This window comes from Galleria mellonella, unplaced genomic scaffold, assembly GCF_026898425.1.
Source record: "Galleria mellonella isolate WM207_F2 unplaced genomic scaffold, CSIRO_AGI_GalMel_v1 utg133, whole genome shotgun sequence".
NCBI classification, from domain to species: domain Eukaryota; kingdom Metazoa; phylum Arthropoda; class Insecta; order Lepidoptera; family Pyralidae; genus Galleria; species Galleria mellonella.
In genome coordinates, this window is record NW_026441990.1 from 4,446,808 (window position 1) to 4,474,765 (window position 27,958).

The 27,958-nt window shown below is 34.6% G+C and overlaps 3 protein-coding genes across 11 annotated transcripts; 2 read left to right on the forward strand and 1 right to left on the reverse strand.

The window, feature by feature from the left end:
• The first annotated feature begins 481 nt into the window (after positions 1-481).
• LOC113511177 (caspase-1-like) lies at positions 482-9,195 on the forward strand. 8 transcript variants are annotated; one of them, XM_052903149.1, is made up of 6 exons: positions 482-1,093; positions 1,458-1,594; positions 2,471-2,631; positions 4,106-4,306; positions 5,602-5,742; positions 5,929-7,549. In XM_052903149.1, exons 1-6 carry the CDS (start codon positions 649-651, stop codon positions 5,969-5,971), a joined length of 1,128 nt encoding a protein of 375 aa, XP_052759109.1. In that variant the 5' UTR covers positions 482-648; the 3' UTR covers positions 5,972-7,549. The 8 variants fall into 8 exon arrangements, with proteins under 8 accessions (XP_052759109.1, XP_052759107.1, XP_052759110.1 ...); XM_052903147.1 differs by having other exon boundaries at positions 573-1,093; positions 1,458-1,645; XM_031912172.2 differs by lacking the exon at positions 5,929-7,549 and adding an exon at positions 8,229-9,195 and having other exon boundaries at positions 574-1,093; positions 1,458-1,645.
• A 2,679-nt stretch (positions 9,196-11,874) lies between these two features.
• LOC113511150 (caspase-6-like) lies at positions 11,875-18,908 on the reverse strand. The gene is made up of 5 exons (XM_026894753.3): positions 18,336-18,908; positions 16,342-16,514; positions 14,592-14,746; positions 12,888-13,085; positions 11,875-11,992 (listed from the first exon to the last, which is right to left on the reverse strand). The coding sequence occupies exons 1-5, from the start codon at positions 18,754-18,756 to the stop codon at positions 11,923-11,925; spliced, it is 1,017 nt and encodes a 338-aa protein (XP_026750554.2). The 5' UTR covers positions 18,757-18,908; the 3' UTR covers positions 11,875-11,922.
• Positions 18,909-21,229: 2,321 nt separating this feature from the next.
• On the forward strand, positions 21,230-27,639 carry LOC113511056 (caspase-1). Of its 2 annotated transcripts, none has more exons than XM_026894631.3 (6): positions 21,230-21,742; positions 23,323-23,501; positions 23,948-24,108; positions 25,320-25,517; positions 26,696-26,877; positions 27,313-27,639. In XM_026894631.3, the coding sequence occupies exons 1-5, from the start codon at positions 21,346-21,348 to the stop codon at positions 26,862-26,864; spliced, it is 1,104 nt and encodes a 367-aa protein (XP_026750432.2). In that variant the 5' UTR covers positions 21,230-21,345; the 3' UTR covers positions 26,865-26,877; positions 27,313-27,639. The 2 variants fall into 2 exon arrangements, with proteins under 2 accessions (XP_026750432.2, XP_026750433.2); XM_026894632.3 differs by having other exon boundaries at positions 27,416-27,639.
• Positions 27,640-27,958: the final 319 nt, after the last annotated feature.

A 27,958-nucleotide genomic window follows, 5' to 3' on the forward strand; every position in this document is an offset into this window, starting at 1 on the left:
AAAATTTATAATAAAATTTCAAATACGTTAAAAATGTCTAATATAAAAATATCATATGAATTGTTAAACAATGAAGAGTTTTATAATATTAAAGAAATCCAAAAAAGTAACTGATTTTTTTATGCAACTTAAAATTGCAAACAAACTGGCGGTCCACCTGATGGAAAGTGGTAACCGTCGCCTATAGACATGAGCAGTACCATGAACATAACAGAGTATACTGTTACGCCCCTGATACCCCCCATGCGTTGCCATTCCTGAGGACTGAGATGTTACGTCTCCGTATCCTGTAAATTCACTGCCATATCCCACCCTTCAAACCGAAACACAGCCATGCAAACACAACTGTTTCACGGTAGAAACACGAATGGGACAGAGGTGTCCAAGCAAACGACCTTTGTACAAAGTCTGTATGCATGTTTGCGACCTTCGTGATATATAAAAAAAAGTCTGGGGAAAATATTCCTTGATGCTACTGTAAATCACCGTTGCAACGCCCCTGAATCCAACGCAAAAACATTTCTATTGCTTTTTTGTCATAATCTAATTGATAAGATACGGGTAACGCATAATACTGTCAGATAAAAGACAGTACATTTCTGTAATCGTTGCAATCACACGTACCCATTATAAGTGCTATATTTGACAATGAAAAAAATTCCGAGAATAAAGTATAATTATAACAAAACAAATGAAACTTTATGTGTATCTCGTGAAGATATAGAGTTGGATGACAGAGGAACAACATCTTACGAGGCTGCCGTTTACAATTATCCGGAAGAGACAGAATTATTAAGAGGCGAAGATGAATTATTTAGTAATGGAGAAAATGAAGGGATAAAAATAAAAAGTGATGGAAGCAATAAGATTACCAATATGGGTGGATTAAAAATTGCCACAACTTACCAATTGGAGAATTATAAAAAAAAAGACCTTCTTATTTTCAATCATATAGAGTGTGTTAATCATAAACCAAGAAAAGGGACAGAAAAAGACGTTGAAGCTTTGACGAATACATTTAAAAAATTAGGATTCGACGTGTTACTTTATGAAGAAAAAACAGAGAGAGAAATTTGCAAAATATTGCAAGATTGTAAGTACTTTTATTAAGTGCCTTTGGTATACATTACACTAGCAGGGGACCAGTGAGGGATAATTGGTGAGGATGGAAAGGCACGCGAAGATGCACGCGAAGTTACGAGCAAATAACAGTTTGTAAGTACGAATATAAGTTTGTCCTCATTGCTATTAATATACCCTATTAGGTCGACCTCCACGTGGTTCCCCCTGGAAACCATCGTGAACAATTCTCGTTGAATTCGTCACGATGGGCTAACTGACCTACTTCATCCTCATCTATCATCCTTCACTGGTGCCCCGCCGGTGTATACCGATAGCGCAGGTGGGGTTACCATTCCATTATCATCCATTAAAAAAAATTTATATTTTTCAAACAGATACGGATCCACGAAAAAAAAACTTCACCAATCACGGTTGTATTATGGTGGCGGTGCTTACGCATGGGGAATACGATGGAAGACTGATGGCGAAAGACGACAGTTACCATGAACAGCTAATTATTAATTATCTAAATGTAAGCACTAATACCACCTTGATTAACAAGCCCCGGATTGTATTTATTCAGGTATTTATTATAGTAGTTCAACAAATATTTTAAGATTGTTTTTTACAAAAGTAAAACTGACGAGATGAAATGAAATGAAACGATAAGAAACGAAATAAGACGAAATGAAACTAAATGAAACGAAATGAAATGGAACGTTGCAAAGAGTTTAATTGCATTAAACAGTATTAAAATTATTATAAAAAAAAACTGATTTAATCAATATAAATGATAAAATTAATTATTTAAGTGTCTATATACATACGGGAAATTAATGGACTCCTTGTGTTTTTGTCGTTTCGAACTTCATCTGGAAGTCTTCTTCAGGGGGTTACGGTGTTTGTATCTATAATAAATTTACTATTGTAATCTTTTGGAGGAAACAATAAGGAGTATCTATCTATAATTTATATTTATAAAATTTTAAAGATTTGTTCTGTATTCGTCGTGTTCGGAACTCGAAATACGCCAGATTTGTAGTAACCCAGTTTCATGATACGCCAGACTCACCATAAAACGTATAGTCGGGCAAGAAAGTAGTGTTATTGGTTTAAACATTATGATTATGTACCCAAGGGATCCTTTAACGTGCCTCCGCTGTCTGTGTGTCTGTCACGAGACTATTTTTTTTAAAGGTAAGTACTTATTACCTTTAAAAAAATAGTCTTTTATTTTCATAAATTGTTCATTAAAATAAGTTACAATTTGTATTTGAAGCACGTCGAATTCGGAACACGACGAATACGGAACGGTTTTAAATAGTTTAGTTGGGGGCCCTAGTTTATTTTTTGGCCCAGGGCCTTTGGTTACCTAGCTACGCCACTGGATAAAGTGCTATCGTTTCAGGCTTGCAGAGGTAAAGATGATATTAGAGGTGTCGGGGTACATCAGCCGGATGTTCACAATATTGGCAGAGATGTTACCAAATTCAATCGTTACTATACTCTGCAATTGGAACCAGATATGTTGATATTACATAGTTCTTATATTGGAAGTCCAGCTTACAGGTAATAAGTTTTCATCATCATCACCATCACCATCACCATAGAGACTACAATATGAGGTTCTTCAAAAAGTGTATATTAAGGTTTCTTCAGGTTAGAAAAAGCACACGTGACACTCCTAGTGTTGCAGGCGTCTATAGGCTACAGTGACCGTTCACCATTAGACGGGTCGTATGCTTGTTTGCCACCTTTGTGGTAGAAAAAAAAACACATATTTGCCGTTATTTGTTCATTGCTAAACAAAGGCCTCCTCTATAGACTGCTATAAGGGACGATCTTGATCCACCTGCATCCAGTGACTGCAATGCCTTTGAGGTCGTCACGCCATCTAGTGGGGGGTCATCCTACACTGCGTTTCTAATAAATCTTATTTGGCTTATAAATAAACTCTTACTAATATTGTAGATACGAAAGCTCTTAAAGATATTTCAATATTTATATGTTTGTATGTTTTTTATTCAATTACGCTTAAACGGTTATACGGAATTGAGTAAAATTCGATACACGGATAGGATAATGTGTAAAGTTTGCCATGTTGTCCCGGCACAGAATAGGCCACCAATTCCTACCACTTGGGTGTCGTGAGAGGCGACTTAAGGAACTTAATGGTCCAGGGCAGCGTCCCTTTTAAAACATCATCAAAGTCTATTTGCGACTACCACCTACCTGTCAAGCGGCTATTCAGTTTGGATACATCAGAAATTAGCCCAGCAGATTGTCTATGGTCGGATTAATTGTTCGTTTATTTATTTTTTCATTAAGTTCCATTGAAACAGAAATTTGTTCAAATTTATTAAATTTGTTTATGTATAGAAGTAACCTAATAGATTACCTGTCTTTTTTTTAAGAAACAGAGGTAGATTACAGAATAAGAGATGCGAGAGGATGATATTAAGAGAATAGTCGGTCCAATATGGACACGCACCAGAGGGAGACTTTGTACAAAAGCCGATTGCTTGGGTACCTCTGTCCCATTCGTGTTTCTACCGTGAAGCAGTTGTGTTTGCATGGCTGTGTTTCGGTTTGAAGGGTGAGATATGGCGTGAATTTACAGGGTACAGAGGAATAACACCTGAGTCCTCAGGAATGGCAACGCATAGGGGGTATCATGAGCGAAACAATACACTCTGTTATGTCCATGGTACTGCTCATGTCTATAGGATAGGAGACGGTTACCACTTTCCATCAGGTGGGCCGTCAGCTTGTTTGCCATTCTAAGTTGTATAAAAAAAAACGCAAAACAAAGAACAAGGTAGAATTGAACTCTTTAGAGGAGGCCCATGTCGGAAGACAAGCTGTATTGGAATTAAGACCGTTTATTGATATTTAATTCCAACATAAATTATCAAGAATTAGTTTTACTCACTTTTTTATGTAATATGTTTATAATTATGTTTAAAATAAGTACAGAATTAAAGGATTTCCATTCTATTATTTTAATCTCTCTTTCAACAGAAATAAAACATTCGGTTTCCAGGGATAATAAGAATGGTTCTTGGTTTATACAAACTCTATGCAAGGAAATAGATGATCGCGCGTCCACTGAAGATTTGAGGTCAATTATAACGATTGTGAAGAGAAAAATTGCCATAGACAGAACACATGAGGTATACGATTCGAAAGAAGAGCAAACTTTGTACAATAAACAGATGCCCGTGTCGACATCCACGTTGACGAAGTAAGTGATATGTTATTTTTGGCTTATACCTCTCGATGTATTTCGTCGTTAACTGTCCACTGCTGAACTTCTGACACAGTTTTCCCATAAACTGCGGTTGCCAACCCACTTGCCAAGAGTGGCAACTACTGGCAAAACCTGCCAGTAGGGGACGCTTATGTTCAGTAGTGGACAGTTAACGACATCATGATTCATCATCATCATATCGATGATGATGAATAGAATGAAGTAGCAAATTAGCAAATAAAAACGTATCTCTTTATTCCTATTAATATCATCATCATTTCAGCCATTATCCGTTCACTGCTGGACATAAGCCTCCTCCATAGACAGCCATAAAGAACGGTCCTGAACCACCGGCATCCACTGACTTCCTGCAACGCATTTCAGGTCGTCATTCCATCTAATGGGGGGAGGGGGGATCGACCTATATTGCATTTATCCGTACGAGATCGCCAATCAAGAACCTTTCTTCCCCTTTTCTTTCTTTTGGTTGTCGGTTCTTTGAGCTATGTGATCAGCCCATTGCCAGTTCAGCTTGCTTATAACTAGCAGCTTGCTTCGTATTAATATATATAATATTAAAAGCTATTTAATTTGAACAAGTAATGCAAACATACTTTGACTTGGTAAGTAAGTTGTTTCATCCAAATTAAAAGCGTGTGCAGAGTAAGGCAAAGAATATTTCCGATCTTGCTCGCACTAGCGTGTTTTGCTTATAACGGTGTCTCGTTCTATTACTGTCATTGCATGTCATAAGGTATAGTTTACCAGAGGAAGACTTTGTACAAAAGTCGTTTGCTTGAGCACCTCTGTCCCAATCGTGTTTCTACCGTGAAGCAGTTGTCTGCATGACTGTGTTTCGGTTTGAAGGGTGAGATATGGCAGTGAATTTACAGGGTAGAGGATTAACACCTGAGTCCTCAGGAATGGCAACGCATGGGGGTATCATGGGCGAAACAGTATACTCTGTTATGTTCATGGTACTGCTTATGTCTATAGGCTACGTTACCACTTACCATCAGGTGGGCCGTCAGCTTGTTTGACATTTTATGTAGCATAAAAAAATTTTACTAAGTCTGTCAGCATTGCAGGTACTATCCTAAATCTATGAGGTGTAAGAATAATATATATATATATATATATATATATATATATATATATATATATATATATATATATATATATATCAATTATGTACAATAAAGATTTTACAATACAATACAATACTTAGTATATCGTACTACGTACTTTCTAATCAGTTACCAATAGTTAATGTAACCATCAATTTTAAGGAAACTGTATCTAAGAGAATATCGTTATAAACCAATTGTGTATACTGACAACGATCTCTCATCGCGTGATGACGGCAACTGTATTGACGTGATTTGGAACTGTATAGTGAATTATTTTTACTCTGCGATGGAATGTTTCAGGTAATGTTGTTTTACTCATAAATTTATTTATTGAAACATATGTGTGCAGTAGATATATACTGGGTATTTTAATAGCGTTATTTATTTATTTATTTTACAACACAGTGGGCAAACGTGCGTGCGGCTCACCTGATAGTAAGTGACTACCGCCGCCCATGATAACCCATAACACCAACGGCATTGCAGGTATGCTGCTGGCCTTTTAAAAAGGAATATGCTCTTTTCTTGAAGGTTATGATGTCGTATCGGTTCGGAAATACTGCTGCTGGAAGTTGAATCCAAAGAGTGGTTGTGCGTGGAAGAAAGTGCCTTGAAAAACGCACGGTGGAAGACCGCCACTCGTCAAGATAGTTGGGATACAACTTTAGTTCTAACATATATTGCCAACAGCATGCCAAAAGATATCAAGGAAAAAACCATGTAGATAATCTAAATAGAAAACTTTGTAGTCTAGCATACGCTACTTACGTCTAGTTAAATCACTAGTAACATACGGCATTACTTATGTTCACCAGCGGACAGTTAAAGGCTGGTATGATGACGATGATGTCACTTTATGTCCGGAAAATACTGAGATCTTTGATTGAAATGTTATCCATTTCATTGGTCTTCTTTAAGTTAATTAAACAAGTATTATTGTTAAGCCATTCAGTTACTAATATCAATGATTTATTAATGTCAGCTTCATAAAGGTTAATATCAATACAATTGTGATAGTGTTATCATCAGTAAATAATGTCACAGGTCACAAAATTTGGCAAGTTATTAATATCACTTGCATATACATGGTAAGAGCGACTAATTATCGTGGAAAGAAGATTAATAAATATAGAAAACATTAAAGGGTAAAAGATGTCACCTTGCGGAACACCTGATGGGAGATCTTTTCAATCAGACAGCTCGCAGACTATACGGACAACTTGTCGTTGTTTACGAAGGTAAGACGTGAACCAGTCCAAGGCAGAAGGCGAGAAATTGTGATGATTAAGGATCGCAAGTAAGATATCGTGAACTATGTTGAAAGCATTGAAAAAGTCAATTAAAATAAGAATGGTGACCAATCTATCTTTTATGCCCGAACGGATATCTTCAGTTACTTTGAGTAGTACTATACCCAAGTCGAAAACTGGATTGAAAGGGAGTAAGGATATTATTTGCAAAGATAAAGGAGGACACTTGCTTATGTGCTGCAGTTTCAAAGACTTTAGAAATAAAAAGTAAATTTTTAAATCGGTCTAAATTGACTTAATTGTGTGGAGACTTTAAGAAGAGATATGATAAAAAAAAATTGTCAAAAACGAGGGAAACTCCGAGAAGAAACAGATATATATATATATATATATATATATATATATATATATATATATATATATATATATATATATATAAATTAATACATACATAAACATACCATTGCTTAATAGCACACACATAACAAGAGAAGCTGAAAGAGGAAGATGAAAAGAGAACACAGGAAGACAGTAGTTAAAGGAAGAAATAGTAGGAATTAACAGAGGTTTTGGAGTTAGCTAATTTATATTGTTTAATTAGTGCAATAATGTTTATTTGTAATTGTATGATATGCCAAGATTATTTATAAAAAAATATAAATTAAAAAAAAAATTAATACGACACAGTTTCATTTGTTTAGACATAAATAGATGTCAGACATTCTTTTGTAGTAAGACGTTTAAACACGTATAGAACACCTGTCTATCACAAGTTTATTTATTCCGTGGTAAGACGGACATTTTATTTTATTTTAAACGAAATTGTTAGCAATTATTAAAATAAATAACAGTAAGAAGGTATTGTTTTATTTCTGACGCGCGATTCTTTATTTTTGATTATTCTGTCCTTAAGTGGACGTTATTTTTTGTTGCCGAAAATCCTATCAGATCGCAATTACATATTTGTCTGGTACTTTTTAAAGAATTAATTATAGCATTTTTTAAATATTGCAATTAATAAGTAATAGCTGCGGTGTGGTCCCGGCATAGAAAAGGCCACCTCTCCTTTTTCGTCGGTGTCGTGAGAGGTGATTAAGGAAACTTATGGTCGAGGGATGGGCAGCAGCGTTTCTCTTAAAACATTGAAAGCCTAACTGCAGTTTTCAACCTGCCTACCAAGCGTGGCAACTATTAGCAAAATCCCCTCAATGGTAAATACTAAAAAGAAATGGGGGCCATTTACCAGCGGCACTGTTATGGTGGTATCGGGTACATCGTCCGTAAGTTCTTCGAGACCTATGTTTACCAGTGGACGGATGAAAGATGATGACAGACGACGGACGAAACATGTATATGTACAGTGTGCTACTGTATTAATTTTTGTTACTAACACTCGCAAGTGACATGATTTTTTTAATATAAATGGGGGAATAACCGAAGTACAACGCGAAATATCAGATAGTAAATTTACTACTTATTATCTATTATTAGTTATTATGATTATCAGAGTTTGATATAAAATGATAAAAATTTCAGTCAAGTATGAATACGCACACGGAAAAGAGGCAGACCCTGTATAAGATGGGATGATGACATCAGGGAAGTGGCTGGAAAAATGTGGGACAAAGTGGCTCAGGATAGGCAAGAGTGGAGGAGGCCTTTGCCAAATGGCAAACAGACCTTCAAAACATAAGCAAAAAACAATTATTAGAATAAGGCTATATTATTTATGAATACGCACACACATGCACATTCTCTAGCATACACACACACACACACACACACACACCCGTTCTTGGACTTTGTTATTATTAGAATATTTAGAATTATAAAATTATGTATAGTTAACGTTAGATAGTTTATTTTGTTATTTACTTTATAATGTTATTTACTAACATTGTTACAAGTTGTCTGGAGTTGGTGGCCTGGTGGCTGTAGCACAGGTTTTCCTAATTCAGCCATCCGTCTTCACAATACATAAACTGTGTATTTTTAAGTGAATAGTATTGTAGACAGTATTGTGGAGAATGAATAAATATTTTGAATTTGAATAAAATTACACTTTTTTTTTACACCACGGAGGTGGTAAACAAGCATACAGCTCGTCTTATGGTAAACAGCCACCGTAGTCTACAGACGCCTGCAACTTTAGGAGTGTTACGTGTACGTTGCCGTCCTTGAAGAAATCCAGTCTAGAGATGGAATGATAGACTCGTCTACATATAGATATTGTTATATGCCAGTGGAGTTCCAGTGAGCAATATTTTTTTTTTATACAACTTATAATGGCAAACAAGCTGACGGACGGCCCACCTGATGGAAAGTGGTAACCGTCGCATATAGACATAAGCAGTACCGTGGACATAACAGAATATACTGTTTCGCCCATGATACCCCCCATACGTTGCCATTCCTGAGGACTCAGGTGTTATTCCTCTGTACCCAGTAAATTCACGCCATATCCCACCCTTCAAACCGAAACACTTCAAAACGAAGTATATGGAGTATTTAACAATGATAGTTTTCATGGGGACTGTGACACCATGTGGAGGGTAGACTGACACGCCATTATTAGCAATAGGGCCGTTAGTTCCCTCCATTTATACATTATTTTTACATTATTATAGTACATCATCTTATTGTTGTTACTGTATGTTTTAATGCAATTTATATATATATATATAAATTGCAAATTATATATATATATTCAAACTTTTACATTTATAACTTTTTCTTCACCGGGTCCGTCTACTCTATTGAGCACTTTTTTAATGGATGATAATGGTATGGTAACCCCGTCTGCGCTATCGGTATACACCGGCGGGACACCAGTGAAGGATGATAGGTGAGGATGAAGCAGGTCAGTTAGCCCATTGTGACGAATTCGAACCATCGTGAACAATTCTTGTTGAATTGTTCACGATGGTTTCCAGGGGGAACCACGTGGATGTCGACCTAATAGGGCATATTTTTAGCAATGGGGCTGTCAAACTCCATTGCTAACAATCCCTTTCCCCCACACGAGTATGAATTGTTGAAGGAAGGTAAAGGAATCGCGATGATTCGCGCCAAGTTTCCCCAAAGCACACCTGGAAACAATTGGCTGGCAGTCTGGCTTATTGTTTATAAAATAGGCTAGGTAATAAAACAAGGTACGTAGGTATGTATGTATGTATTTATTCTTTATCGCACAATAAAACTTTGTACAAGTGGAGAGCTTAATACCATATGAAACTCTTTAATAACTAACCATTAGGTACAAACACCGTATGAAGAAGGTGAAAAATATGTGATATGATTATTATAACATACTGAAATAATTATACATAATAAATATATTATTTAAATATATATAGATATACTAATATATACGAAATATATAGATATATATTAAAACAACGATAAGCATTACGAGATATAGTAACTATTGAGCAATTTGTAGCTAGAGCTAGTTTTGTTGACTTAACAAATAATTGAAGTCTTCTTTTAAAAATACGCTTACTGGGTAGATATAGATAATATTCCGTTACTTCAATAATAGTTAGTAATTTTTATTTTAATTAATTTTAAATTTCCATGTGGGTGGGTATTTAATTTTCCATGGGTGAGTTTTATCCTTTATTTCTTTTTTATAAAAAAAAAATGGAGTAAGATACATTTTCTTTCTTCCTTTTTTCTTCTTCTATACAACTCCAGCTTTTCAGTATATTTTCTGTGAATTAAATTTGAAAATTAATTTTCTTAAAATTTTTATTAATAGCCTTAAAAATCTATAAATTATTTACTAATTATACATTATGTCATCCACATATCCATGGTCATCTGAGAAATATCTTGTGCCCACCCCAGGATGTGAGTGCCCCAGGAAGAGAAACCGGTAAGGAGAGAAAACAATGCGGGCAGTATCTAAGAGTACCGCTTTCTGCATCTTTCCCGGGAGCGAGCCGCTTTAATTGTTGTTATTATTTATTCTTTATTGCACAATAAAACTTTGTACAAATGGCGAGCTTAATGCCATAACGATATGCCTGCGAGTACATAATACACCTTTCTAGAAGTACCAGTCGTCTAGGAAAATAATTTTAAATACGCTAATGTCCGTAACGTATGATGCGATGTGGTCCCGGCTTCTAGGCCACTCTTTCTTTTCCCGTGGGTGTCGTAAGAGGCGACTAAGGGAACTTAAAGGTGGAAGGATAGGTAGCAGCGTCCTCTTTAAAACATTACTAAAGACTAACTACGCTTGCCAACCTGCCTGCCAAGCGTGGCAATTACCGGCAAAATGATCGAAATGACCTTGACATACTTGGATTCAGTTATAAAAATTATCGCAGACAATTGTATAAAATAATTTAGAAATTTCTTATATTTTTTTTAACTTTCTTTATGTTTATGTTTCTTTTTATGTTTAATTTTTTTCACTAATAGTTGCAACCGAATGGCTTTGTTGCAGTCGCATTTATTATTGGATCACGCTGTGTGCACATGTTGTGACAAGTTTACCTGATCAATACATTAATGTACTTGCATGTTATAATTTAAGTTTGTATTTGTAAACTTCTGTTATGTGCGTCTAATAAATAAAATAAAAATAAAACCCTCCTATAAAGAGGAGGGCTGTGTTCAATAGTGGACAGATTATGGCTGACATAATGAATGTTTGTTGTTGAAATTTTAAAATCATATCTTACGTATTTCTTTTAACGAATTTAATGAAGCGAAACACCGCCCGTTTTACTGGTTTACGTTGGTGAGGATAAACACAAGTCAATTGGCTCATCGTGATGAATTCTCCAGGAATTTTCCACGATGGTTTCTAAAGGGAATCGCGATGAAGTCGCATTGTCAGTGAGTCATTGTTAGTAATGGCGAGATTAGTTCCCGTTAAAGCAGTTGTGTTTGCATGCCTATGTTTCGATGAAGTTGAAGGGTGAGATATGGCGTGAATTTACAGGATACGGAGGAATAATACCTGAGTCATCAGGAATGGCAACGCGTGGGAGGTATCATGGGTGAAACAGTATCCTCTGTTATGTCCATGGTACTGCTCATGTCTATAGGCGACGGTTAGCACTTTCCATCAGGTGGGCTGTCAGCTTATTTGCTAATCTAAGTTGTATAAAAAAAGAACTCTCATCCCAGTTAGTAGGTAGATTATCAAAAAATGTAAATTATTACCTACCGTGGTGTTTACAGTGTTGTCTACGCAGCTCGAAAACAAAAATGCTATTTAACCGCGACCTGACTCAAGAGTCAGGCCACGACAACCTTTACCCTGATATTTTCTCAGGAACAATTTCCTTAAAAATCAAGTTATTAGTAGATATTAAATAGTAAGTATAATAAGTCTATTCTAAAGCTGAAATAATCGTCAGGGGTGTAATGTATTATATATTCTATGTACTAAGTATTCTATGTACTAAGTATTCTATGTAGTAAGTTAGGAATAGTTAGGATATATCCTGCACGTGTATCAAATTTCATTCAAATCCGTTCTGTAGTTTTTACATGAAAGAGAAACAAACATCCACACATATTATAAACTTTCACATTTATAACATCAACTAGCTTTTAACCATGACTTCGTCTGCGCGATTCATCCCATACAGTACGTGTACACCAAATTTTATAGTGATTTGGTTAAACCGATACAAGAAACAAACAAACACACGTTCACATTTTTTTATATAATATATTGTATGCTTAGATTATATAGATAGAGTGTCTCCATAGAAATGCTTCGAGAAAAACGGGTCAACTTTTTCATACAATTTTGCGTGATAAATAGTTATGAGTGAGATACCTTTATAACTTCTATCTTTATTGCGTAAATAGTCATATTATTTATTAAATACATACTAATCTGTTACGCCTATCTCCTATTAGGGTAGGCAGAAACAATAGAACGCCAAATGCTTCGATTCAAACAAACCTTATTTATTAAATAATACGTCAAGATACATTTTATGCGTAAATATATAGAATATTGATAAAGAAAAAAAAAACGAGTCAGCTAATATGACAATTAGCTGATAAAAAGTTAACCCGTTTTTGAGGCTGGATACGCGTTCCATATAATCTAAGATTATATGCTTATTTAGCTGGATATAGAGATACTATTTAATTCTTTAACCTGCCCACACGAGCCACGATAAAGACATATTTGTAGTAGTGCGCCAGTAAGAACAGAATTACCTTGTCAATGTAGAGTATGACACAGGCATCTCATTTGTAGACATTATTTTCATGTCTCTGGTACCATAACTATGTCCTGTTTTGTTCATAACGACCTTTTGGTTTATCATAGTAATTATCGATTCTAAATCCTCAGTTGCCGCAAATTTGTCGATGGTGTCACATAAAGTTCTTATAAACCAAGTGCCATTTTTAATCCTATAAAGAAAATTATATATATATATATATATATATATATATATATAGCATAGAGGCCTCACGACTCTGGAATGCGCTACCCATGGACATAAGACAAATGTCTAACAAAATTATTTTTAAAAGGAAAAGTCTACGATTATCTTTTGAAAAACCTGTGATAGCAGTTCATCATCTTCATCATCATCACTTTTGATCTCTATCGTTGTTTATTTGTGTTATCATATATAATCTATAAGTATGTAGGTATATTTATATATGTATATTTATGTAATATTTGTTTAATGTATTCATGTATGTATATTTATATAATCATAATATGTAGTAAATCTCCATTGTATGTGTTGTAATTTTTTTCACCGCATAATAAAATTTCTGTTTTGCCAAAGGTTGACTAGGAGAGAATGCTACATAGTATTAAGTCCGCCTTTTGTATCAGACATATTTTTTGTAATGTGGTCAATAAAGAATAAATAAATAGAATTAATAAAAGGAGTACGAAGTAGAGAGAGTGTTTTCTAAGCAATATAGTTCATGTTATCCTGGCATAGAATAGGCCATCCCTTTTTTTCTCTGGGAAAGTCTTGAAGCTACTAAAGGAACTTAATTATAAAGGGATAGGCAGCAGCACCCCTCTTAAAATATCTCTAAAAGCCTAACTGCGGTTGTCAACCCGCCTGCCAAGTGTGGCAACTACTGGCTATGGTCAGTAGTTACAGTTAATGGCTGAAATGATGAGGATGGTGAAGCAACATGGATTAGCAACAAGCTAGGCACTGTAAGTTCTTAACTAGTGGTGTTTTTTTTAATCGATGATAATGGAATGGTAACCCCGTCTGCGCTGTGTGAAAGATGATAGGTGAGGATGAAAACTGGTTAGTTAGTATGTGAAGAATTCTCCACCATAATTAACCACGATGGTGACTAGAGGAAACCATGTGGACGTCAATCTGATAGGGTATTGCTAGCATGGGGGTTGTTAGATCTTTACTTACTAATTACTTCCCAATATTTTTTAATGGATGAAACTGGAGTGGTAACCCCTTCTGTATTAATGGTGTACGCTAGCGGAACACCAGTGAGGGATAATAGATGAGAATGAAAAGGCAGGCAGTTAGCCTATCGTGATGAATACACTTGGACGTCAGGACGATGGTTTCCAGGGGGGATTGACAGGGCACACTGTTAGCAATGGGGCTGGCAGTCCATATTACTAAAAATCTTTTCTTCTCCCCAAATTTTTTTAAATGTATGATAATGGAATGGTGAACCCGCCTCCGCTATCGGTATACGCTGGTAGTGCATCAGTGAAGGATGATAGGTGACGATAAAAACTGGTCAGTTGGCCCATCGTGACAAATTACACTAGAATTAACCACGATGGTTTCCAGGGGAACCGGTTGGAGGTCGACCTGATAGGGTGACCTGATAGCAGTGGGTCAGTTAGATCCCATATTGATAATTTCTCCCCCCCCCATTTCTCATGCCTAATCACGTGTTAGTTCTTACCTGGGATTTCCGACGTAACGGCTGTGTAATATTAACATATCGGATTCCATGGGCAATATGTAATGTTTAGCTGATGAACCAGCATCGGTCTCGTTGGCAAGTATTTCCATTTCATACTGAATGGAGTCCTTTGTAATTATTTCAGGCCTGCAAGACTAAAACACGCATATAAATTCGACCACTGGTCGAATTATCTAGAATCGTCTAGCCCTAAACATTTTTTGTGTGCAACTTAAAATGGTGAACAAGCTTTCGGTCCACCTGATGGAAAGTGGTAAGTGTCGCGTATAGACATGAGCAGTACCATGGACATCACAAAGTACACTGTGATATCCTTTACAGACGGTGTCAGTACTGAGCACTAATGTGTTAGAAGGTGGTGTTCTTTGAATCAGAGTTTGTACTATATTTAAATAATTATTTAAATACTTTTTGTAAATACATTAAACATGGATAGACAAATATATAGCAGAGATCGAACCTGAGATTATTAAATAAAAAAAAAATACATTTTAATGCAGCAGTTACAAAAAAGATTTGCAAAAAGAATAGTAAAAGTCGGTTCAAAATTAGCAACGTAATCGTGTAACGTTGCCACAAAAAAAAAAAAACAAGCAATTCGAAAAGGAAAGATAACTTTTTAGAATATAGTCTGATTTCTGCTTTTCAAATAAAAATTTTTGAAATGAATTTTAATAGGGAACTTACTAGCGATTAATCGAATAAGATTATTAGGAATTTGTTGCAGTAGTATTTGCGTAAAAAAACATATAGACATACAATTTTTTTTTAATTGTGTTTTTGGCATTTTATATATATATATATATATATATATATATATATATATATATATATATATATATATATATATATATATATATTCTTTATTGCACTTGTCAATTACGTAGATATAAAGATTGTGAGAAACTTTAACAACTTATTTCTGAAAGAGATCTCTTCCAGCCAACCCAAATTAGAGAGAAAATAATTTAATTTGGGTAATCCAGTGCAGGAAAGGTACCGGTGAAAATAATATAAATACAACAAACACTATTGTGAATAAATATATAAATAAATACGTAAATAAGTAAATAGATAAATATATATACAGATGTATAAGTGCATATAATTATAATGTACAATTGATTAAAAGATGTGATTTCAGTCTTCTCTTGAAGGAAGTAATGGAAGGATTATCCCGTATGTCAGCAGGTTTTACGGTTTGTCATTTAATGGTTTTATTAAAACCCGTGATATTAAATTTTCTTAAATATCTTACATGTATAGACATCGACTTGTTACAATTTTATTACATTACCTAATAATACAACGATGAGGGGAAGGAATAGTTAGTAATGTGGATTATCAGTCCCATTGCTAGCAATATACTCTATCAGGTCGGCCTCCACGCGGTTCCCTCTGGAAATCATCGTGCTGGATTTCAGGCGTGAATTTACCGGGTACAGAGGAATAACACCTGAGTCCTCAGGAATGGCAACGCATGGGAGGTATCATGGGCGAAAAAGTATACTCTGTTATGCCCATGGTACTGATCATGTCTATAGGCGACGGTTACCACTTTCCATCAGGTGGGCCGTCAGCTTGTTTGCCATTCTAAGTTGTATAAAAAAAGGTGTATTTATACAATTTAGCGAATATCGTAAGCGCAGGCGGTGTTACCATTTCGTTATCATTCATTAGAAAAAAAAATATATAACGATTTATCATTTAAAATACATCAATTACTAACCTGAATAATTACAATCCTCGGTTTTGTGACTAGTGTTGTGTTTCTTATTTTCAAATTTTCTATAATTTCATGTTCGCTGTACGACGTATCTTTGGCCATCAAGTGGCCATCTTTGTCCATGGTGAGTATAACCACTACTATGCAACCGTATTTAACGAAGTCTTCTCTCTTAACTGTGTTATAATAATTATAGTTAGTAATACTCCCTGCCCAGGTTTTCTCAAGAGACTACAGTCCGGGGTTCTTCAAAAGGGAGGTAAAGAGGTTTTTTCAGAGTCGGCATCCTGCAATACCCTTTGGTATTGCAGGCTTCGGTAACCGCTTATCATTTGGTGGGCCGTATACTTGTTTGCTACCTCAGTGGTATAAAAAATGTGTTAGTCAGAGATCATATACTTTGCCAAGAATCGTGAAATGGACTAGAAAAACCGGACAGCCAAAAGAGGTTATTAGCTGATGCATATATTTTAAATTAGATAAAAAAAGAAGATGCAGTGACAAAAATCGAAAGGGAAATTGTTGCATTGATTTGGTGGCCATTTGGAGAGGGTGGATGCAAGAAGAATTACGCATGATGAAATAAAGGAACACAGAAATGATTGGAGGTGTCGATGGGACGCCGCAGACATATCAACCAAATAGACAATGTGTTGGTGATAAGCTAAAAGTACCCATCACCGGCGATAGTTTGTAAATAATCTATTTACAAACTATCGCCGGTGATAAATGTGGAGGTAGCTAAAGAGGTTTGATTGAATTGAAGCATTTTGGCGTATCATTGTGTTTGACTATTCTAATAGGAGACAGACATGATAATTATGTATGTCAATGTTTATTATTGTATTGAAAGAAGGGCTTTTTCGAGGCAGAAAAACCTGTGATACTGCGACTTTTTCATGATTTTTCTTGTGCTCGCCCATTCATGCCAGTGTTACAAATATATATATATTTATACAACTTAGAATGGCAAACAAGCTGACGGTCCACCTGATGGAAAGTGGTAACTGTCGCCTATAGACATGAGCAGTACCATGGGCATTACAGAGTATACTGTTTCGCCCATGATACCCCCCATGCGTTGCCATCCCTGAGGACTCAGGTGTTATTCCTCTGTACCCAGTAAATTCACGCCATATCCCACCCTTCAAACCGAAACACATTTGATTTGATTTAATTTGACAAATTTGATTAAAAATTTTTCAGGATGAAGTGAATTATGAAAATATTTTATTAATGTAATATATCTATTATATGAGCTGTTTTTGGTAAAGATGCTGCCTAGATTTAAAATTAGAGATTATGTAATTTTACAGCTTCAGATTTTTATTTTTATTTATTTAAATAACAGTATACTCTGTTATGTCCATGGTACTGCTCATGCCTATAGGCGACGGTTACCACTTTCCATTCGTGTTTCAACCGTGAAGCAGTTGTGTTTGCATGGCTGTGTTTCGGTTTGAAGGGTGGGATATGGCGTGAATTTACTGGGTACAGAGGAATAACACCTGAGTCCTCAGGAATGGCAACGCATGGGGGGTATCATGGGCGAAACAGTATACTCTGTTATGTCCATGGTACTGCTCATGTCTATAGGCGACGGTTACCACTTTCCATCAGGTGGGCCGTCAGCTTGTTTGCCATTCTAAGTCGTATAAAAAAAAAATCAGGTGGGCCGCGAGTTCGTTTGGCATTCTAAGTTGTATAAAAAAATACTATATTGACCAAATAAAATATGGTACAAAAGGTGGATTTAATATTAGTAGCATTCTCTACCAATTTACCTTTGGTATATCATAATTTTGAGCTATAATATAAAATAGGCACGAACACTTTGCGCTTCTCATCGCCTTTTCTAATAGCCAATATTTATTATCATTCAAGAAAATAGTAACATTACAATGTTTCTCCTAAAACCACTGTAGCAATTTCTTTTGTATTGCTGATTTTGGTGTTATTTTCATATTTGTATCAAATGAAATATAAAAATTACTCACATTTTTCCATTTCTTTTTTTATTTCTTCCAACGTTTTATTAGCGTGAATTTTTGATTCGAACCCAAATTTTTCAAATGTCGACGTTACTGCTTGAACATCTTCAAGTGTGTTCCTTTTTGGTCGGTACTCATCAAATACATTGTTATGGAACATAACTAGAAGGTTCGATTCAAAAGTTTCCAATTCGTAAGTTGAGGCGTGTTTTGACAAAGCGTATGTATTGATATTTTTATTGATCTCATTATTTTCTTTATCATCATTGTTTTCGTTTTCTACAGTAACTGGTTCAACTTTATTTTCTTCAGGTTCATTACTCTCCTCAGTTTCGTAACGAGGTTTATTAAAAACAACAACATCATGAGAAATTCTTGCACTTTTTTCATTGTTATGTTTTAGACTCTTAGTTATTTTATCCGCCATTATAGTTAGATAAATAGATATATGTTATTTAAAGTCTATATTGCTTTTTTTTTTAAATTATACAGTTAACTAAGTAAAATAAAAATCTCAATGAGAAAATATAAGAATTATAAAAAAAACACGTCTGCGTTCGATGGTTCCTAATATTATTTGATATTTACATTGTTACGAATTATTGGTACTTTATCTTTTATCAATATGATAAAGTGTTAACAGTATCAAGGCAATAGATAAAATGCTTTTGGTTTGCTGGTTCCGTACAAAAAGTAGACACTAAATATATTCCTCTCACTCTAGAAGCAAAATGGTCACGTGGTTTCAACGGAACTTCTTTCTGCGAACGCTCAGGTTGTGAAGTAACCTTCCTGCTGAGGTTTTCCCTACAGCACGACTTTCTTCAAATAAATGTATTAAGATTTCTAAAGGATCGGCAATGACCGCGTGTCATCCCTGGTGTTATAGGCATCCATAGGCTAAGGTAACCCCATTTATAATTAGCCGAGCTGTATGCTTGTTTGCTATTATAGTAGTATAAAAAAATATTGTATCTCTCACGACTTTTTTCGCATGATTTCGGGATATATTGATTGACGAGTTAAATTCTGTCCTTCTTCATCATCATATCAGCCTTTAACGGTTCACTGCTGGACGTAAGCCTCTTCTCTGGGGTTGGCTGTAGTTGCCATGCTTGACAGGTGGATTGGCAACCGCAATCAGGCTTTAGAGGCGTCCTTCTCCAAATATTATTTAGTCACGGTTGGTCGAGCCATAAATTACTATTTACTTTAAAGTATGGGTTTTTTTCTCGTAATTTTTGTTTTTGTATTTTATTACTACTCTGTTTCATATTATTTGTTTCACTAAAAATATAGATAGATAAATAGATACCTTTTATTGTTTTCTCCAGAAGATTATATATATATATATATATTGTGTATGTGTATTTTTTTTCCGCTGTATTGTTTTTTTTTTTTTAAAATACTTGTTTTTTTTATGGATGATAATGGAAAGAACCTCGTATGCACTACCGGTGCACGCTAGAGAGGCACTAGTAAGAGACGATAAGTGAGAATAAAAAGGCGGGTCAGTTAACCCATCGTGATGAATACACCTGGAATTCATCACGATGTTTTTTTTTATAAAGTAGTAACTGTCGCTATCTTTGAGGCGACAACTTCTTCAACTGTTTTGTGTTCATATTTGTGAATTCAAATTTTAGTTTTTTCCTTTCACTTTATTTATTTATTTAAACTTTAATGCACAGTAAAATTCTATGTACATTTGGCGGACATAACACTGGACAGTGTTCTCTACCAGTCAACCATTGGGCAAACCGAGAAATAAGTAGGCGCTATATTATTGAATTGAGAAAAAAGAATAAAGCAATATTTGATAAATTCATATAATATAAACATACACGTAATAATCCCTTTCCTGTATCAATTTTAGTGGTTTTCCTACTTCTGAAAACCAAATGAAGTAGCTGACAAACAACTAGCCCATATAGGCTAGTTCTTATCCCAGGTTGTAAGCACATCCCGTTCACCCAAAAGAAGTCGCAGCTAAAAGCTAGTAATGTAAAACACTGATAAAAAAAAAGTGCAATTTATTTTATATTATTCTTAGGTATTTTTTTTTATCGAAAAAAACTGAAATGATAACTGCAGGAAATTTGTGTAGGTATTATTTGATTAATGATTATAGATTATTGAAGTATAATATAAAAAAAAATTAATACACATATCAATGTTTGTATACACGTAAAAATATAATCATTTTAATCAACTTATTTAAATTAATTGTATTAATACCAATGTGCGGACTCGCTTCCATTGACAGAAAGGCAATGGATTGTTACTAATAACACTTTATTACACTAATTGTTACAAAATAGTATGAAGTCCCTAGTCCCAAAGTCTTTTAGTCAACCCAGTGTATAACAAGAAAACAACAGAGGAAAACTTATTATAACCTATATATATAGTAGGATAACCTAGTGCAGGCAATGTAAAAAAGGGGTATAGTACACAAATTATATAATTTATATATATATATATATATATATATATATGTATTACATCTCCATATTGAACAATAATAAAATTTCCATCGTACCTCCGATCAAACTGTTTATAATTACTCCTGTATATCCAAAGGTTACCTGGAAGAGATTGCTTTAATCGATAAGGTTGCCCACTGTTTTCTCATTGTTACTCGTAGCAAGGACGATCAACTACTGATAAAAGCCCCCACGGGGGAGGCATATGTTCAGCAGTGAATAATTAACGACTGATATGATAATAATGAGGAGAGGACTACAAGTTTTGTTTGAGGTTGAAGTTATTGGGGGTACCTACTTACAATATTTATTGGTAATACTTTAAACACTTAATTGCACCTTAATTATTTTTCTGAAAAATGAGTTCAGGTAATGATTTACAACCAAGTATTGATAAGATATTTCGGATTATTAATTGATACAGTTATTCGGTTTGTGTATTCAATAGACATCGGTCGTATATTATTATTGACATTAGTAAATACGAAGTGATTGAAGAAACAGTGCTGTTTCCTGAAGAGATAGAAACAATGGATGCTAATAATGAGAACAGTGAAGGAACAGAAGATAATATAACACTTTTATACGATAGTATTCGATTTAAAAGTGGCCAACGTATAAATCGTTTTAATAATGTACCAAGAGATGTGGACACTTCTACTGTAGAAACGGAAAAGCAAGGGGTACAACAAAAGAACGTTAGAAAAAGAAAGGTACTATCAAGAACAGCATTGACATACGAATTAGAAAAGTTCGAATTGAAAATTCTTCTTATTTTCAATCATATAAAGGTTATCAATCATGAGGAAAGACGAGGCACCGAAGAAGATGTTAAATCTTTGAAATGTACATTTGGAAATTTTGGATTCACTGTAACAGAATACGTTGACCTAACGGAAAAGCAAATTAAAAATACATTAAAAGACTGTAAGTATATTTTTTTATGCTACTTAGAATGGCAAACTAGCTGCTGGCCCAACTAAAGTGGAAAGTGGTAATCATCACCTATTGACATGAGCAGTACAATGGACATAACAGGGTAAGTATACCCTGGTATGTATGAACCCCGTGCGTTGCCATTCCAGAGGATTCAGGTGTTATCCCTCTGTACCCTGTAAATTCACTGACATATCTCACCATTCAAACCGAAATCACAGACATGCAAACACAACTGCTTCACGATAGAAACACGAATGGGAACAGAGGTGCTCAAGCAAATGACTTTAAAAATAAATATAAGTTGTAAAATAATGAATATTGGTTTTAATAAATTACAATAGAAACTAAAATATTTAGGATTTCTATCTGTCTGTCTAATGTTTGTTTTGGCATCATTTAAAAACTATTGCACCAATTTGAATGCGGTTTTCGCAAATGTATTCCTGATGGACTAACTTAAAAAAATGTGTATGTGTATCTTGTTACGTGCTCTATACATGGTATCTACCTATATCTAATCGTATAATTAATAAAATTTCTCGTTATTTTATATTAATTGGCACTGGGCATCATTATGTTTGATAACAGGATATAGTAATTAGAATTCCATGTAAATATATTGTGTGATAACAATCTCACTTTAAATTTTATAATATTAATGAAATTTGTGTTTTTTTTTTATCGCGGTTTTGTATGATAGGTCAAATTATAGGGTATAAATTATAGGCATCATTTCTTTTTTTATTTTATTTATTTATTAAATGATATATATATATATATATATATATATCGTTCTTCATTCCGAGTTGTATGAGAAATAAGTAATAATTTCCCATCTTCTTTTTCTATTATAACTGTTGTAATAGTTGTTGATTTTTAGTTTTTTCTTTTGAAAGACCTTTTCTCTTTGGTTAGAGGTTACCACTAATGTTAAATTAAATATTATATAACTACTCTTGCGAGGGATGGGAAGGCTTTGTTAGTAATTAGGTCTAACAGTCCTATTGCTAGCAATATAGGGTATATATCAGATCAACCTCCATGTGGTTTCTTTTGGAAATTATGGTGGTTAGTATTTATGGAATTGTCGTGTTGGCCAATGAACCTACTTTCATTTTCACTTATCATCTCTTACTCGTAAGTTACCAGTGGTAAACCACCAGCGTACACCGATAGTCCAAGGGGATTACCATTCCATTATAACCCATTAAAAATCTATTCTTGCGAAGGTGTTGCTATCTGATTATATAGTTTGTATATGTTGTTATATTTTTTTTTAAATCCTTACACATATCAACTCATGTCGGTAAATCCTAAGGTTTATCAGTTAAATCTAAAATTTACCAATTTACGGGACTTTTTACACGCTTTTTTTACATTAATGTTTTTGACGTGGCTTATTGGTAAAATATCTTAATTTTTAAAGTCGTATTTGGCTAACTTAAGTTAGCTAAATACGACTTTAAAAAATAAGAGGATTAGGTTCAGATCTTGGAATCCTTTCTTAGGATATTCAGACAGCCGTCAACTGTTAAGAGACTTAATGACAATGAAAATTCCAATTGCAGTTACAAGCAAGAACCTGAGCAATTATGGTTGCATAGCGGTAGCTGTTCTTACCCATGGTTCCTACGATGGTGAATTGATGGCGGCAGATACATCGTACAACGAAAAGATGATCGTAGAATACCTGAAAGCGGGCGATAATAACACATTAATTACTAAGCCTAGGATTGTAATTATACAGGTAATTCATATTTATTAATTGACGTAAAAATATTGAAATATATAACATAAGGAGACGGTAAAAGGATGGTGTTTATAGTGGAAGTGAACTAAAAAAAAAAACATTCGTAATCATAACGAAAGAATTTGACTTGTATAATATTTGTATATTTCCATTCCTATTTTACTTTTTCTAAAATATAAAAATGAGAACGAATTAAAGTTGATTTGCGAATTTATCTAAATTATTTCGACGTTACGATCATGTTACACCGGTCGTGGTCACGAGTAGACTGATGTAGCGCTGTCTTGTCTCCGTCTCCGAGGAAGAAGTTTTTTCTACCCACTCATATTCCTATATCACACGAATTGTTTCCCTATATCAGTTTTTATTACTGTAATTATTTTTCAAGTAGTTTTATTTGTTTCGGTTTCAATTAATTCTAATTTTGACTTTAATTTGTTTAGGCTTGCAGAGGCAAGGGTGATATAAAGGCTGTTACGGTATCAGGAACAGAAGAAAACGATATTTTTACTGATGCCATTAACGAATCGGAGTCTTATACTTTGCCTATGGAGGCAGACATTTTGGTCTTACATAGCTGTTACGAGGGAAATCCGGCTCATAGGCAAGTAATATTAATCGTGGATTTTATTCATAGATAGATAGATAGAGATTTTATTTCATGATTGTTTCTAATAAAATTTCTATCTATCTATCTATTACAATCATGGAGGCTTTTGTGCAAGAATTATGTACTAGTTGATTAGAAAAGAAAAGTAAGTAAGTTGCTTGGGTACTCCTGTCCTATTCGTGTTTCTACCGTAAAGCAGTTGTGTTTTTTCATGGCTGTGTTTCGGTTTGAAGGGTGGGATATGGCGTGAATTTACAGGGTACAGAGGAATAAACCGGAGTCCTCAGGAGTTGCAACGCATGGGGGATATCATGGGCGAAACAGTACACTCTGTTATGTCCATGGTACTGCTCATGTCTGTAGGCGACGGTTTCCACTTTCCATCAGGTGGGCCGTCAGCTTGTTTGCTATTCTAAGTTGTATTAAAAAAAAAGAGTACAATTGCCGTGTGGTCCATAGAATAGGCTCCTTCTTCTTTTTTGCATGTGGGTGTCGTAAGAGGCGGTTAGGTGTTTTAATGGTCATGGAATGGGCAGCAACGTCCATCTTAAAACATCACCAAAATTTAACTGCGGTTGCTAACTTGTCTGTCAAGCGTAGCTATTACTAACAAAATACTCCAATATGTCTATGTTCAGCAGTGGACAGTAATGGATAATATTATCAATATGGGAAATTGGGCTTTGAATAAATAAAACAAGCTCTCCAATATTATTTTATATTGGTGTTCTCTACTGTGCTACTAGGAAGTCAATGCAAGTCTGCTCTCTAGCGCATAGAAGTATCGTTCGAAAAAGAGTGGGGCGGTGACGTAGGAAAGTAAAAGTTAAATTCAATATCAGTCTTTAGTCAAATGAGAGATTAATTTTTGCACATTAATTTAAATAATATCAACAATCAAATTCAATAAAATATATGAAAATGCTGCATCTTAGGGAGTATGGTGATTTCTTCAATTCATTCCTTAGTAAGTAATCGACCCTAAAGTGCAAGAATCATGTCTTTTTTTATGTCTTAAGCTCACAGTATTTCTATAACTGTAAAACACGAAAAAAGTCGTGCTATCTGTTGGATTAAAAAGTCATTAAAGACGATGTATCGTGTAAAATCCTATCGCAATGAGAAATTCGATGGGTTATATTTGTAGGCTAATTACTAAAAATATAGTATTGCAACCGTAAGCATATTTATATATATATTTAAAGGACCGACAAAGGTTCATGGTTCATAAAGACCCTCTGCGAGGAAATAGACAGGCTCGCGGCCACGGAAGATTTGGAGTCAATCATAACTGTGGTCAAGCGGAGGGTAGCTATAGACTATATACATGAAAAATACGACTCAATAAAAACGGAATATTCTTACAACAAACAGATGCCAGTGTCCACCTCTACATTTACAAGGTAAAATACATTTCTTTTTTCAGTTTATTAGGGGATTGCTTCATTATTAAAATAAATACGTTAGTATTTTTGCCTCTTGGATATTATTGTGGTCAATTTTTAAACCCAGTGTTTCCCAACCATTTTTGTGCCACGCCCCAATTGCCCCATTTCCAAAATTTTTATGCCCCCATACATAATTTTTCCTGACAAAGTTTACTTGACGACTCTAATCGCTCGGTTGATATTTTGGTAACGTCAAACGAAATTATACCTAATAAATATTTACAGCATTTTTTACTTACTTTTTTTTTTGTTAAATTTTGCACCGATATCTACTCGTAGCATTGCATTTAAATGGCCCGAAGCAAGATGGTTAAATTCGCCCCCCCCCCCCCTTTACTATCAAATTGCCTCCCTGTGAGGCGTGGGTCCCACGTTGGGAAACACTGCTTTAATCCATCATGGCACCTTAACTTTTTCTTTGATTTTACTTATTTACTATAAGGATTGGTTGACCAAATTTTGAGAGAAAGAGGAAATTAGAGACACTCTACCAGTCACAACAAAAATGCGAAGTAATTTTAGTGAGTATTTCGATTAGAGATAGCGTAAGCCGATTTACAGTTAATTTATCTATCGAAACATTTGGTGTTCTATTGTTTCTGCCTACCTTAATGGGAGATAAGCGTGATAGATATGTATGTATGTTACCTATTGATCTATCCTATCGCAATTCGTTTAATTTTATCTACATATATTTGATCAATTAGAATCTAAGTTCAACAATATACCTGGAATTTCAGTAAAAAGTATATATCAAGGAATATTTAGATTTAGGACATTCACACATTATACCTAATTCTCACTGATGCTCCGTCAGCGTAGAACGATAGTGCAGGCGGGGTTACCATTCCATTATCACCCATTAAAAAAAATCTAAGTCCTTGAAAATGGCAACGCATGAGGGGTATCATGGACGAAACAGTATGCTCTGTTATGTTCATGACACTGCTCATATCTATAGGTGACGATTACCATTTTCCATCAGGTGAGCCGTCAGCTTGTTTGTCATTCTAAGTTGTATAAAAAAATATAAAATAAATAGGAAAAAAAATTGACAATAATTTACGAAATTCAATAACCTTACTTATATCTTAAAACTTATTTTATTTTTACATTTTACAATTTATTTAAAGGAAATTGTATCTGAGAAGATATAAAGAGGTAAGTGAGCAAACAGAAGTCAGCATTACTGCACGTGATGAACCATCGCCACAAGAATTAGACGTCGTGCCTACTCAAATGGTCAAAACAGTTCGATATGTTGTCCGAACGATTGTATATACGACTGTTCCGACCCTATAGTGAATTATTTAAGGTATTATATATTAAAATCAGTTATAGTATATTTTAACAGAATTTAATGAAAAGGTAACTTAACCTAGATAAATGGGTATCATGGGCGAAGCAGTATACTCTGTTATGTCCATGGACCATGGATATGATAGAGTACCATTGTCCATGTCACGGACCATGGTACTGCTCATGTCTATATGTGACGGTTACCACTTTCCATCAGGTGGGCCGTCAGCTTGTTCGCCATTCTAAGTTGTATAAAAAGTACATATCGGTTTATATTTATAAAAATTTTGATTACGTCCTAGTTACTTTTTAGTATACTATTGTATGGAATCCGTACCATAATGAGTATAAAAACAAATGTGGAAATGGTCCAAAAGATTTATTTTACATATATATGTTTTGTATTTATGTGCCCTAGTTACTTACTAAATACATAAAATTTTTAAAATAGCACCCGCAATGTTCTGAAGAAAGGCGTTATGCGACGTAATACTGTTATCAAATGACACTGTCACTGATTCTGATAAAACGTTTCTTCTACCTTTGCCACGTAGTGACCAAGAGCTTTTGAAGACTAAGCCCTGCATGTACTCGGAGATGACCAGGTGAAAGAAGTAATGGGAGCAAATGACTACTGCTGTATTTGCAAGTAGGGTTGCCGTCTCTAGAATTTGGCAACCAGGACAAGATGCATTGAAAACCCCGGATTTTAGAGCCCAGAACCCGGAAATATCAACAGGTTTTTTAAACATAGTGTAATAAAACATAGTTGAATATATCTTACCTTTTTATTCATTTTCAGACCTTAATACCCATGATACTCCATGCATTGCCATTCCTAAAGACTCAGATGTTATTTCTCTATATCCTGTAAATTTACTGTCATACCCCACCCTTCAAACTGAAACACGCAATTGCTTCACGGTAGAAACACGAGTGGGAGAGAGGTGCCCAAGCAAACGACTTTTGTACAAAATCTCCCTCTGGTAATTATTGTAATTGTTATATATAAGGTAATATTACACATGAAAAATTAAATTGTTTTCATGGAATAATTTAAAAAATATTAATCAATTTAAATATTCTTTTTTTTAGTT